Genomic DNA, 14062 nt, shown 5'->3' with positions numbered 1-14062 from the left:
AATCCATCCCGGAGACAAAGAATGAAGCCGAAGAATAAAGAATTCTAGAATCGAAGACTCGTTGATGTAACGGAAGAATATAATTATTGTAATTATTTATTTATTCGATTCAATTGAGTTGTAATTTATTTTTCCATGGGACCCGGTCAAATCCATCTCAATAGTTGATTGCATATGTTTATATTTTATGTTGATAATTATATATTATATGTCCATGCATATAACATGTCATATAGATATAATGTGCCTACTCATATGTTTTATAACATGCCATGCATATACGCGCATTTGTTATTGTTTATTTTATTTAGTATAAAAGTGTTTTAGAAAAATAAAATAAAATATGAACCATACGCTAAAATCGATTTAATATGATTGATCGCTTGTGAACATCATTTTTGGGCGTTAATCAAATTTTAGTGCCGTTGCCGGGGAGGTGCTACTAGCAAGACTGATCAGTAGATTTTTAAGCCAAAGAGGTAAGTGCGTTTTTTTTTTTTTTTACTCAATTTCTCTTTCTTAATTTACGTGATCTGTTTTTAGCCCCCATTAAAAACAAAAAACTTGTGTTTGCTGTTTTGTTCTTCTGTGTTACGTTAGTTATACATTTATTATTATTGTTATTTTCTTTTCTTTTTCTCTTTCTCGTTTCTCATTTCAAAAAAAAAAAAAAAAAATTTTGCTGCAAACTTTCCACGTATTCAATCAATAGTTGCTGCATATATATATATATATATATACCTATTTTTTTTCCTCTTGTCGTCCCATAATCGGAAAAAAAACAAAAAAAAAACCAAAAAAAAAAAAGTTCCCTTTTTAGTTTTACTTATGTGTTTCATTTTTTTTCGTAGTCGTGTTGTTAAAAAAAAAAGTTTCCCTTATCATATTTTTTTTTATTTCTGTAATTTTGGTTGCTAAAAAAAAAAATCTCACACTTTTAGGATTTGTGTTTTAGAATTAATTGTGATTTGATTTTGTAATCTTTCATTTTTGGTAAATTAGGATTTTATTTTGTTTCCTCATTGGTTATTTTAATTGTTGCCTAATTTAATTTTTTCTTTTATAGTTTCATTAATTTTTAGGATTATAATTAAGATGGTAATTAATTGACTAATTTAGATTCATAATCTAAGATTTTCATAATTTGGTAGATTTAAGCTTTTGACTTTAGGAATAGTTTCCATTAATTAGATTACATTTCATAATTTCCTCAATAAAATTTAATAATTGATTTTGAGAATAATTGTGTGGTTACGTGGAAAGTATAATCTGAGAGAGTTCTGTCTAGGAAAGTTAGTACTTAAGTGGGCCTCGCCCCACCAATCTTTCCTGGGAACATTGCTCTGTCCAGGAGACTATTAATTGAGCCAAGAGCTATAGTCTTTCCTGAGAGCACTCTCGGTGGTTACAATTTACGTTACTATATAGTTATTTTCTTTTGCTTTGATTAAAAATAAAAACAAAAACAAAAAAAAAAAACAAAAAAACAAAAAAAAATTAAAAAAATAAAAAAACTTAAAAAAAAAAAACCGCTTAGGGTGAATGCATCGATATAGAGATGAACTAGGGAGATTTGCTCAACGTCTAGATTTAGAAACCCTTAGTGAAATTCTATCCGACTCATCTTCTACGTCTCCGTCTTCACACTCGTCGTTGGAATTCGCATTTCAAAATCTATTCGCAATGGCACAACACGAGGAAGTTCAGCAGAGGACGTTGCAAGATTACTTGCACCCAACGCGAACGGCCACCCCATTTTGCATCATGTTCCCGCCAAATGCACCGCCTACGGATTTCAAGCCGGGCATGATTGCACTTATCCCAACCCTTCACAGATTAGAGAATGAGAATCCATATGTACACATTCGGGAGTTTGAGGAGGTGGTGGCCACATTTCACAGCCGTGCTGAGGCCGCAAACACTGTTAGATTGAAGTTTTTCCCTTTTTCTCTGAAGGACAAGGCCAAAAGCTGGCTGTATTCTCTTAGGCCCAGGTCTATTGGTACGTGGGAAGAAATGACGATGACATTCTTCAACAAGTATTTCCCACACCATAAGACTAACAATTTGAAACGACAAATCTCGAATTTCGCTCAGAAGGAAAACGAAACTCTCTATCAAGCTTGAGGGCGTTTTAAGGATCTGTTAAATCTGTGTCCCCACCATGGATATGAAAGTTGGCACCTCGTAAGCTATTTCTACGATGGACTCACAATCCGAGAGCGCCAATTTATTGAGATGATGTGCAATGGAGATTTTCTCCAGAAGGATCCTGACGAAGCTATCGAGTACCTGAACGAGTTAGCTGAGAAAGCTCATACTTGGACTGGACTGAGTGCTACTGAGAGCACCAGTAGGTCCCGACCAGCTGGAGTTTATCAATTGAGGGAAGAGGATAGCCTTAAGGCCCAAGTTGAAGTTTTGACAAAGCAAATTAAGGCCCTCAAAAGTAAAGATAGTAAAGGACCCGACATGGTGGCAAGGACAGAGGCACATGAGCCTTATTTAGTTTGTGGTGGAATGGGCCATCTAGCTCAGGATTGCCACACTTTAAGTGAAATGAGAGGGGTATACGAGGAGCAGTGCAACGCTTTGGGCATATACGGAAAACCATACACACCTTTCTCAGAAACTTATAATCCTGGTTGGAAAAACCACCCGAATTTCAGTTGGCGAGATTCGAACCAACAAGAACAATCATCTGGAGGGCAATGGAGATCAGAGCAACAATCTCAACCACCAAGGACATATTTTGCGCCTTAAAATAAGATACAGCCGAAAGAGAATTCTCTAGAGGATACATTAAAAGCTTTTATGGACGCGTAAAATAAGACGAATCAAAGGGTTGATTTGATGCTCACGCAGCTGGTGGAAGAGAACAAGGAAATCAAAAGTCAGATCACAAAGCTGACAGAAGCTTTAACCGTTCAGGAGCGCGGTAGATTTCCATCACAAGCCCAGTCCAATTTGAGAGGACAACACATGGCTCAAACTTCCAACTCTGAAGGTCAAAATATCAAGGAAGTTAACGCCATCTCTACTCGAAGTGCTAAGAATTTAGACACGCCATCGACAAGTACAACCACTTCGAGTATTAAAGAATCGGCTCAGGAGAAAGAAGAGCCAACTAAAATTTCGGTAAAGGTGCCTTTTCCCCAAGCTCTCCGACCTGCTGGGAAAGTGTCAGAAAATCAAAGTGAGATCCTGGAGCACTTGACACAATTGAAGATCAATCTTCCCTTACTACCCGTGATCAAGCAAGTGCCAGCCTATGCCAAGGTTATCAAGGATCTGTGCACCATAAAGAGAAAGCACCACGTCAAGAAGACTGCATTCTTGACGGAACAAGTGAGCACGGTGATTGAGCAGAAAACACCGCCGAAGTATAAAGATCCAGGTTGTCCTACCATTTCTTGCCAGATCGGGACACATGAATTCGGCCAAGCGTTACTAGACCTAGGATCGAGCGTGAACCTCATGCCTTATTCGGTCTACTCGCAATTGGGTCTTGGAGAGATTAAGCCCACATCTGTGGTTCTGCAACTGGCCGATAGATCCATTAAGAGACCACGAGAATAGTGGAAGATGTTTTGTTGCAAGTCGACAAGTTTTATTACCCCGTGGACTTTCTTGTCTTGGATACACAATCCGTGGTGGATATGGAGTCATCCATTCCCATCATTCTGGGAAGACCTTTTCTTGCCACAGCAAACACACTTATCAATTGTAGGAATGGTCTTATGAAGATATCTTTCGGGAATATGACCCTTGAGGTGAATATTTTTCATATTCAAAAGTAACCACGTGATGACGACGAGTGTCACCAAACATTTATGATCGACACACTTGTCGAGAAGGAGGTTCTGCCGCAAAGCAACTCTGAAGATCTTGAAAACCTCCTCCAAAATTCTGAATCTAAGAGTTTCGATCCTTGTGAGGTGGCTACCATTGCTGCCATTTTCAAAGAATCACAGGATAGAGGAACTAAGTTTGGGTCATCATGTTTTCAGGAGCTCCCAACAGAAGGAGAAAAATCGAAATCATCCACCGAGGAGGCTCCAAAAGTTAAGATAGCCCAACCACCTGAGGGCTTAAAAGATGCATTCTTGGGAGATGAAGGCACATTCCCAGTCATCAAGTCGTCTAAACTCGATGCATTACAAGAACGATGATTGATCGACATACTGAAAGAGCGTAATTCTAAGATCAAGGTAAAAATGAAAGCGGCTCATGATAAGCAGATCCTAAGGAAGAATTTCGAGCCGAATCAACGGGTTCATCTCTATGATTCCCGTTTGCATCTCTACCCCGGTAAGTTGGGGTCGTGGTGGACTGGCCCGTTAATAGTAAAACGCGTTTTCCCAATGGTTCTGTCGAGGTTGAGGACCCGACTGATGGGAGAATCTTCAAAGTAAATGGCCAGCGTCTGAAAAATTACTTAGAGCCGGTGAACCAGGTTAAAGAGTTCATTCTCGATGACCCCGTTTACCAGCCTTGAGTAGTTTGCTCACATCTCCTGTATCATATTTTCATTTTCTATTTTCTTCGTTTCTTTTTACATTTTTTTATGTGTGTGTTTTTGGAGAATCATATCAGGAAGCTCAAGCTGTGTACATATGTGGAATGCTCATCGTCCATGTGTCTTCTTTCTCTATATTTTCATAATTTTTGACACTGAGGACACTGTCTGATTTTGGTTGGGGGTGGTGAGCATATTCATGCGTAAGAGTGATTTTTATCATGTTGATATTTGGGTTAAAATTTTTGCAAAGTTATCTGAGTATGATTCAAAATGATTGGTTTGGGTCGATTTTTGCTATCTTGGTTACTAAGAAATGACTTCCAGAGTTTCTTTTTACCTGTGCTAAACCTTGTGGTAAGATGGAGGATAATGCATGTCACCTGAGAAAATTTCCGAGTTTAAGCGCTTGATTTTTGGTGAGTTAAGAGAGTTGAGAAAATGACTTTTGAACCTTCATTGATCTTTTGAGCTGGTAAAATCACTGTTAGAATATCATTACATGGTTAGTGGTATGCTTGGTGTATATGCTTGAGGGATGAATTTTGGGTTAGATAGGAATGATCTTATGTAATAGAGCCTCATTTCATATTTTTCTATTAAAAAAAAACTGAGCAAGAGCAACATTTCACAGATCCTGTAGTTTGGTGTTAATCACATTCGATGCTATATAGCTGTTTGTTAAAAGAACACCTTTCTACATTCACTTCAGGTTGTCTCTTGCAAAAAAAAAAAAAAAAACAAAGAAGAAAAACAAAAAAAAAAGAGAGTAATTTATTTTCCTATGCATTTTTTGGTTCTTTGTTCGTTTCTGTAAATTTCTATTTGACCCGAATGAAATCTCAAAAGCTGGTTTGTGGTAAGAATGGTGGAATGTTCTAAGAGTTGATTAACCTATCTTTTGGTCAATGTTCGTTTGACTGTTTGTCCTAAATTTGACATTCCTCACACTGAGCGTTGATTGTTTCATTTCCAACTCCATGAGAGAAAACCTTTGCACTCAAATATTCCTGACACCTGTGAGATCAATGGAGTTGAGACTTCTACTTGGTGAATTTTTCAAAGATGCATGTGTTATGGTCAGTGGTAAGAAGGTTATGGTTTGGAGCACACACACACGACTCTGGAGTTATGACTGAAATAATCTTCATAGTATCTTTTGACTTCTTACTGGCAGTTTGTTTGAAATACTCAGGTGATGATTAGTGTATGAAAATGCACATTAAATACTGTTTTTGATTATATAATATTAAAATATTTAAGCTTTAATTAAACAATTTCATTATTTTTATTCAGAATATTTTTCATTGGAATTTGTTTAGTTGTTGCTTGAATATTTACAGATAAAAAGCAGTGTAAAAAGCTACACAAAAATAAGCCATGAAAGTCATATTTTTAACCACCCGAGCCAAGCCATCCAGCCGAGCCTCACAAGCCAAAAAGTGAGAAGAGCCGCAGCAGCCGTTTGAGCCACCGAGCCAAGCCACGCGTGGGTCCCAGTTTGTGATAGCCTACCCGCAACACTTCCAGCGCGCGTCACTTGCACGGGAGTTCCTCAGCATGCACGTTCCTTCCACGCGGCCATCACCGCGCGTCTAAGCATCCATCCGTGTGGGTCCCACACGACAGCAGCAGACCTGCTGCCTTCTCCGCGTCCGCCACCTGTCCAACGTGGGTCCACAACTCTGACCGCGCCAGAACACGCCAACCAATCCGCGTGCGACACGTGGCACATTTCTCTCATCAATGCCAATCTCGTTTCGACACGTGTCACTGAGTGTTGAGTCTGAATTTGTCCTTCCAAATCAGAGTAAATTGGCAGATTTCTTCCCCAAATTTCATATATGATTTCTCTAAATTTATGTGTAATTTTATTTTGTTTCCCTTTCTTTTGTAATTTCTTGTTTTTATTGTTTGTTTCCTTATTTGACAGGCAACCTCTGAACACTATAAATAGAGGGGTTGGCCTAAGGTTTTAGAGAGCTTTTAATATTCAAGTTTCTGTCCTCTTGCTGTCAGTCTTATATTTTCTCTCTAGAACTTGTGAGAATGTTTTGCAAGATAGGCTAGAATTTTCTTGGTGAGGTTAGAGATAACTTCTGTTGAGCGACCCAATTCGGGGTTTTGATTCCTTGTGCTGTAAAGTTCAACATCTGAATGAATTAAATCTCATCTATTTTTCTATTACTTTTCAAAATATTATGTGCCAATTTTTATATAAGTTCAGTCATGCTATTCTTATGTAATTATGTCACGCATTGTTTTATCATTCTAATTATTTTACAAATTGTCTTTTACTGCAATATTGTCAAATTGATATATTGTCGATTTTGGATAACTTGTAATAATAATATTTTCTGAGCCAACATAGAGATTTAATTTATTCGGTTCTTTTATTTTGTGAATCAAAACTTGAATTGGTGAACGAAGCAGTAGGGATTCTCGACACCTTACCGTTTTTTTCATACAAATTTTCTCCTTTTTATTTCATTTGCAACAAAAATCTCAAAAACTCTCATTTTTCTTTAATTCACTTTTCTCTAACGCTCTTATTTTGTTAGTCATTCTTGCTATTTTGTTATCTCTCTGTGGATACGACCGCCCTTCTGTGCTACAATTGACCGCTTGTGAACATCACTTTTGGGCGTTAATCAACATTGGATCAGGAAAATAACCAAGTTAGTATCATAATATCCCATCTACTTCCTTTCTTTTAATTACACTGTTAAGCTAAAGATCTTTCCACATGTAAATAGGGGACTAAATTCACAATAAATGCCATTATAACTAAATTCTCAGCAAATCAAGGTTGGTATTATAACTCCCGTCCTAGATGCTATCGACAGCTAAAATAAGCGGCAAACAATTGGTGGTCCAATAGCCATGCATGGACACATAAGGACAACACCATCCCCGTGGTAATTAAAACTATAAATATGCTATAATCAAAATTTATTTACTTTGATTAGCAAAAATAAATACTTTATAACCTAAATTATCTATTATCTTATAAATTACAGGTACAGACTAAACGTATGTATTGAGGATCACACTGGAAACATGGATATTACCATATTTGGTAGAGCAACACAAGCCTTAATAAAAAAATCATGCTCAGCATTAACAATTGACGAGGGATTTACGGACCCATTCACAATCCCACTAATCATTAATCAGCTAAGGGGTGAAACAAAGATTTTCCAAATATATTTTCAAAGAAAAGGACCTCAAATTACTACAATTGTCTCGAAAATCCACCACCACAAATGCCAACACCTGCAACATCAACTATAAGGTAAAACATATTTACTCATCTTTATTAATTATATTTAAAAAAACATCTCTTTAAATATATATTTAAACAATATTTTACAGACCTAGCCCTCGCTCAAGAACAACAACATCAATAGATCCACATATACCAGAGCTAAAAAAATCAACCACTAGGTAATATATATTTACTATTTTACATTATTTATAAATAAAAAATAATACTTATAACTTTAAATACATAATTTATTAACCTTTTATTATTATAGTTTCAAGGGCAAAGAAATAGAACAGCCAAGAAAACGTCCACAAACCAGGTAATGTAACTACTTCTAAATCATACTATTTTCAATTTTTTCAATTACTAATACTAATATCTTTTAAAATTTATATTTTACGGTTGAAAAAAAATAAAGGAACGACACAGCAAAGAAGGAGAAACAAATATATATTGTAAATAACTTTATATATGTTATATATACATATTTTGTAAATAACCTCATATAGCAATATATTATATATATATATTTATTGTAAATAATTTCATATAACAATGTCCTATGTATATATTCATGTATAAATATACAAAAATAATCTATTTTTATTGTACATAAATTATTAATTTTTTCTAAGACATAAAATTATCTCCTACTGCAATGCGCGCAAATGCGTGCGTCCATCACTAGTTAAAATCTAAAATACATTTTGATTTCATTTTATCTTCTTGTTAATTTTATTTTCTTACTAATTAGTTACGTAGTGCCTCCCATTCTCTTAAGAAAATAATAAATTAAGGAAAAAAATAACCTTTTAAAAATTAAAAAAATGAAATAGCCTCGTTTGAACGTGCATCCACCTAAAAATAAATAATATAACAATTAAAAGAACTTCAAGGCATTGCATCGTTATGAAAAATTACAAAGCTTCCTATCAAACATTTCTACACTCTAAAAAGAAAAAAGAAAAAATCCTTCGAACTAGCTAGACTACCACTTTGCCATTTTGATTTTTGATGGTACATAGTGTGCATAAATTCCAGTATAGTACACCTAATTGGCTCAATTTGACAATAATACTCCCCAGTATCCAAATATATTTTTTATTTACTAAATATATAGATTTGGTAAAAGAAAACAGAAGACATGAAACGGAGTGGCTTGGAGCATAAATAAATATTGAGGGTGCGTTTAGAGTAAAAATTTATATTATAATTCAGATTATATTTCGTAATTTATTATAATATTTTTTCTCATAAAAAATATACATAAATTAAAAATAATTATTAATCATTATTCTAAATCTATGAATTAAAATCCTTTAAGTATTGTTAAGCAAACAAAAAGAAAGAAAAAGAAAAATGTTTGAAGTGTTAGATTCGTAAAGCTTAAAAAGTACGGATTTGCTGTTTTGAAATGGCACTTTCGTAATAAAGAGATCAAACAAGGCATTTTCAATAAACTTGCACAATAACTTTTTTCCAGGAAAAGTAACGTGGAACACGTGTCATTGTTGCTAGCATTCCTCTTCCCGTAAAAGAGCCTTCTACAGGATAGAATTATTTGATGGGATGGTATTGCATATAGGGTCTTCGTCGAATTGGTCAATTTGTCTAATCCACTTAATTCAATTTAATCCATTAATTGAAAGAATTTTATATTATAATGGATCCATGTAATACTCCAATCCCAATTATAAATATTATATATTTTATCTATATATATTTTTAATAATATATAATAGATTTTTTTAATTGCATGATATATAATATAAAGAAAAGTACATAGTTTTGAGCAGGTTTATTATGTACGTCATTTTAAATAATTGAGTGTTATTGTGATTTTATGTTTTCTCTTATTAATTAAATGATAATTTTTTTATTTTTTTAGTGAAATGACATAAATAATATTTTTTTTACTATAATTAAGATATTTTCTCATGCACTTTAAGAGATATTTGTCTCATTTTCCTATTTAAGTATAAATGTATAATTGAGACTTAGTTTTGTATAGCCAATAAGAGCCGAGGCCAAGCACAACCCATTCCTTTAAGGGATATCCATAAAAATTTAGATTCATGCACTTTAAGGGATATTTGTTTTATTTTCTTATTTAACTATATATGTATAATTGAGGCGTTTTGTATAGCGAATAAGAGTCGAGGCCAAGCGCAACTTATTCCTTTTTTTTTTGTTCGTCCCATTTTAATTTTTAGTTGAGTGTGCCTCATTTTCTTTTAGGAAAATTATAGTAAATAACATATTTTTAAACTATTTAAAGTAAATAGTAATTTGCTGTGTAAATATTTATTTATAACGGGTAAAAAATAATTTACATGGTAAAAATTTTTTATTTACGTGGGAAATTTTTTTTATTAGTCATAAAAAAAATTTATGTGAAAAAGTCTTTTTACTTATCATAAACCAAAGATTTACAAGATAAATTACTATTTACTTTAAATAATTTTAAAATATGCTTTTTACTTAATTTAGTTTCATAAATATGATATTTACTACGTTCTCCCTTTCTTTTACTTATTGAAGTTTATTTGCTATGATGGATTTAAATCCTACATCTTAGATTATTGTTAAAGCCTTGAATTTTATGTTAGATTTTGTGTCGTAATAAATTAGCTAGATTTCGTAGAACTATTTTAATTTTACGTTATGTTGTGTTTTTATTTAATTTTGTAATTAATTGTGTGAGAATATTGAAAAGAAAGGGTCTACAATAGTCAAGGTCTAAAACATAGGCCCAATCTGTAAATCTGCATAATCCAATCCGCAGAATGCATTGATTTTAGATTGGATTGGTGGTGTCAAGGATTGGTAAATTGAGATATTTCCAATCCGATGCAACAAATTGGATTGCTAATTGACTCCTAATATATGTAATTTGATCCGTGAAGACTCCTAAGTGCCTTTTTTTTTAAAGGCCTAAGTGCATGTTTTTTTTAAAGATAAATTTCATTCAACTAAAAATTCGTACAAACATCAATACTAATGCGGATACCCCTGTGGTACACAACACAAAACACTCAGATAAAAATCGATTCCATCAGTAAATTCTGATAAAGCACATAAAAGACGACGCACAACAAGACCCGGTATAGGAAATTCCTTGACACATCAATTTAAGCATGCTTAAGGCTTGTTTTGGAACCACTACAATTGATGGAAGCTTTCGATCCGCCCTAATAATCAGATCCGCCCTAATAAAATCACACGCTAAAAATAGCCGCCACCATCGAAAAGCCCACAACGATACGAGCCTTGTAACCAACAATACGAGTTCAGTGATGCGTCTCAAAACTTCGGCCAACTCCCTTTTTTTTTTTTTTTTTTTTTTCTCTTTTTCGTTTCTTTGCTAGGGTAGGCTGAGAGAATCCCTTACCTTAAGGCCATCCCTAAGTGCATGTTTTCAAACGATTAATATAATTAAAATTTTTTAATTTTAAATGAAAAAAAATTTTAAAACTGATGAAACTTGTTATATATATATATGTGTGTGTGTATATATTATATGTATATATATATGATAATTCTAAATATAGGACGTGATTGTCAATCATCGAGGTAATTTTTAATACTCAACCGTGAAATTCAGAAATTATATATCATCAAGGTAATCAAGCTAACCGTACTTTTATCTATATATAAGCTTCCAAGTTGTACCTCATTGTAACACACATTAACGTGTGGATTGTGAATTTTTCGGAGCGTTATTTTGCTTGTCGACTTTTCCGGGCCATTTGTTCATGTGAGATTTGTCTAGAAATCTTATAAATAATATACAAATATAATTGTGAAGATGCACAGTCCTGAGACATGACACCCCAATATCGTAGCTAAGCCCATAAAATTTGATCTTCTTCCCCTAATTCCATTATTGCCATGTGTTAGATCACAACCTATTGCCACCTAGGCCATACAGATCAGCAATCAAACTAGCAAAGCGCACAACAGACACACGCACGCCCAAACAAAATGTACGATAATTCACAATTGCCACATGCATCTAAATATACGTAACCATCTCATCACACACTAGTATTTACTTTTTATATATTTTTTTTTTTTGCTACTGCGTCAGGCACTAGTATTTTTAATGAGAATTCGAAAATAAATATATGTAAAAGAAAAAAAAAGCTATAGATAAGGGTATATAGTATGAATTGTTAGATTTTTATTAAGTTCTGTCAATTTTATGCACCTTTTCATTTAAATTGAACATTAACAAATTCTAATATTCATAAATATGCAGTATCCAGTAGAGATTTCCTACGAGAGAGAGAGAGAGAGAGAGAGAGTTCATATTAACTAGTCCTAGTTCTAGGGTCAAAACCGCCTAATAGTAACCAAACTACAAGATCCTCTAAATTTGGACCCTTGCCAACTTCTAGTAAAAAGACAAAATATTAGAGAGCGCCAATAATTCTTGATATCATATTTAGGATAATATGAGAGTGACACTATATATATATATATATATATATATATATATATTATGGGACGATTTTTTAATAGAAATTTGTCAATTTACTCAGTTCATCAAATGTTGCATGAACCTTGCAAGTGTAGTTGACTTGTGAATTATAATCAGATTCATTATTCCCCCACTTGTACAAACTGCAACGTAATCTTGTGCAAAAAAGAATTTGGTCCTTGCGATAGTCTAGCATGGGACATGAACCATGCTTCATCTTTTTTTTTTTTTTTTTTTTCCTTTTCTCTAGCATGGGACATGAACCATGCTTCATCTTTTTTTTTTTTTTTTTTTTTTCCTTTTTTTCATAAATTCCATAATGTTTTAAGAAATGATAACCAAATTCCTTCCTATAAATACACCAATACTCACTCACATTCTCCATATAAAAAAAGAAACTAAAAAATATTTCTTGTTCTCTCAAGTCACTGCTGTCTTAGAGAGAGAGAGAGAGAGAGAGAGAGAGAGAGAGAGATGGTGACCAAAACTCCATCTTCCCATGAAGATATCCGTATGATAAGAGCAGCCATGAGGCTAATTTTAACCATTCTCTTCATGGGATTTGTTTTCATTTGGATCATCGTGCCCACCAATACCTACAAGCAAACATGGCAGCCTCGTATCAAGGCCAAGGTTAATAATTCGACGTACTTCGGATCGCAAGGTTCGAGTTAATTATAATGCCCTAATTAATTGATTAATTAGTTCATGTAACCTATGTTGCTTCTTAATTCTTTAATTTAGGTCTAATAGTTTCACTATGATCTGTTTAAGTACACAGGCTTGACGCTTCTGCTCTACACATTTCCTGTTTTACTCTTTGCGGTTTTGGGATGCGTCTACATCCATTTGGGGAGAAAATTGGATGGTCATGATCATAACGTTCAAAGGTTAATCACATAATTAATTACCTTGATTTGTGAAGATCCTTTTCATAATAGTGAACAATGACAAGCTTACATTTCTTTTCCTTTTTCGGGATTTTGATCAATGGCAGTGGCAAAAACCATCGGTTCGCGGTGTGGAAACGGCCTATACTTGTTAAAGGCCCTCAGGGAATCGTCTCCAGCATAGAGCTAACCTTCTTTGTCATGTTCATTGCACTCCTCGTTTGGTCTTTCTCAACTTACTTGCACAACAGCTTTGCCAAGATCACCCCAAAATCGGCAGCAAAGGATGGAGAAAAAGTGTAAGGAAAAAAAAAATTGGCATTTAACACGTCACAAAAATTCACATATTAAGTTTGGGACAATACAAATAGCCCTTATCAATAAATTTTTTTTTTCCCCTAAAAATATGCAAAAGTCACATGTCCGAAAATGACACATGTATGTCGATATGTTGCAGGTGGGAATCCAAGCTAGACAGTGCAGCACTGAGACTAGGGCTAATCGGGAACATCTGCCTAGCGTTCCTCTTCTTCCCGGTGGCGCGGGGATCATCGGTGCTGCCACTATTCGGCCTGACGTCTGAGGCCAGCATCAAGTATCACATATGGCTTGGACACCTTGTCTTGACACTCTTCACGGCTCACGGCCTTTGTTACATCATCTTTTGGGGTGTTACACATGATATCTCTCAGGTAATTAAAAAGTTTCTTTGATTGCTTTTGCTTTACTTTTCTTCCAGAATAGGAAATATAACACGAGATTTTTTAATTTATTATTGACATATCCGGCAAAGTACAAAAGCGATTAACAATATAACTGTCTTACGCATGAAGGGTCAAAATCCGTTAACTTTTTCCTTAATATAAGGGAAATACAGAATACAACCGTATATATATATATAT

The 14062-nt window shown here is 34.2% G+C and overlaps 1 protein-coding gene and 1 non-coding gene across 2 annotated transcripts in view; one reads left to right on the top strand and one right to left on the bottom strand.

Moving 5' to 3' along the window:
- Positions 1-2064: 2064 nt before the first annotated feature.
- On the bottom strand, positions 2065-2171 carry LOC112094749. The gene has a single exon (XR_002903667.1). It is a non-coding gene; the product is annotated as a small nucleolar RNA R71 (small nucleolar RNA).
- Positions 2172-12744: 10573 nt separating this feature from the next.
- LOC21404325 (ferric reduction oxidase 2) overlaps positions 12745-14062 on the top strand; it is a 6142-nt gene continuing 4824 nt past the window's right edge. The window contains exons 1-4 of the mRNA XM_010114647.1: positions 12745-12934; positions 13052-13160; positions 13268-13459; positions 13618-13852. Coding sequence (XP_010112949.1) covers positions 12745-12934; positions 13052-13160; positions 13268-13459; positions 13618-13852 — 726 coding nt within the window. The remainder of the gene's footprint in view (positions 12935-13051; positions 13161-13267; positions 13460-13617; positions 13853-14062) is intronic.

The sequence above is a fragment of the Morus notabilis genome, unplaced genomic scaffold, assembly GCF_000414095.1.
Source record: "Morus notabilis unplaced genomic scaffold, ASM41409v2 Scaffold248, whole genome shotgun sequence".
NCBI lineage: Eukaryota > Viridiplantae > Streptophyta > Magnoliopsida > Rosales > Moraceae > Morus > Morus notabilis.
This window is presented reverse-complemented; position numbering and strand designations above follow the sequence as displayed.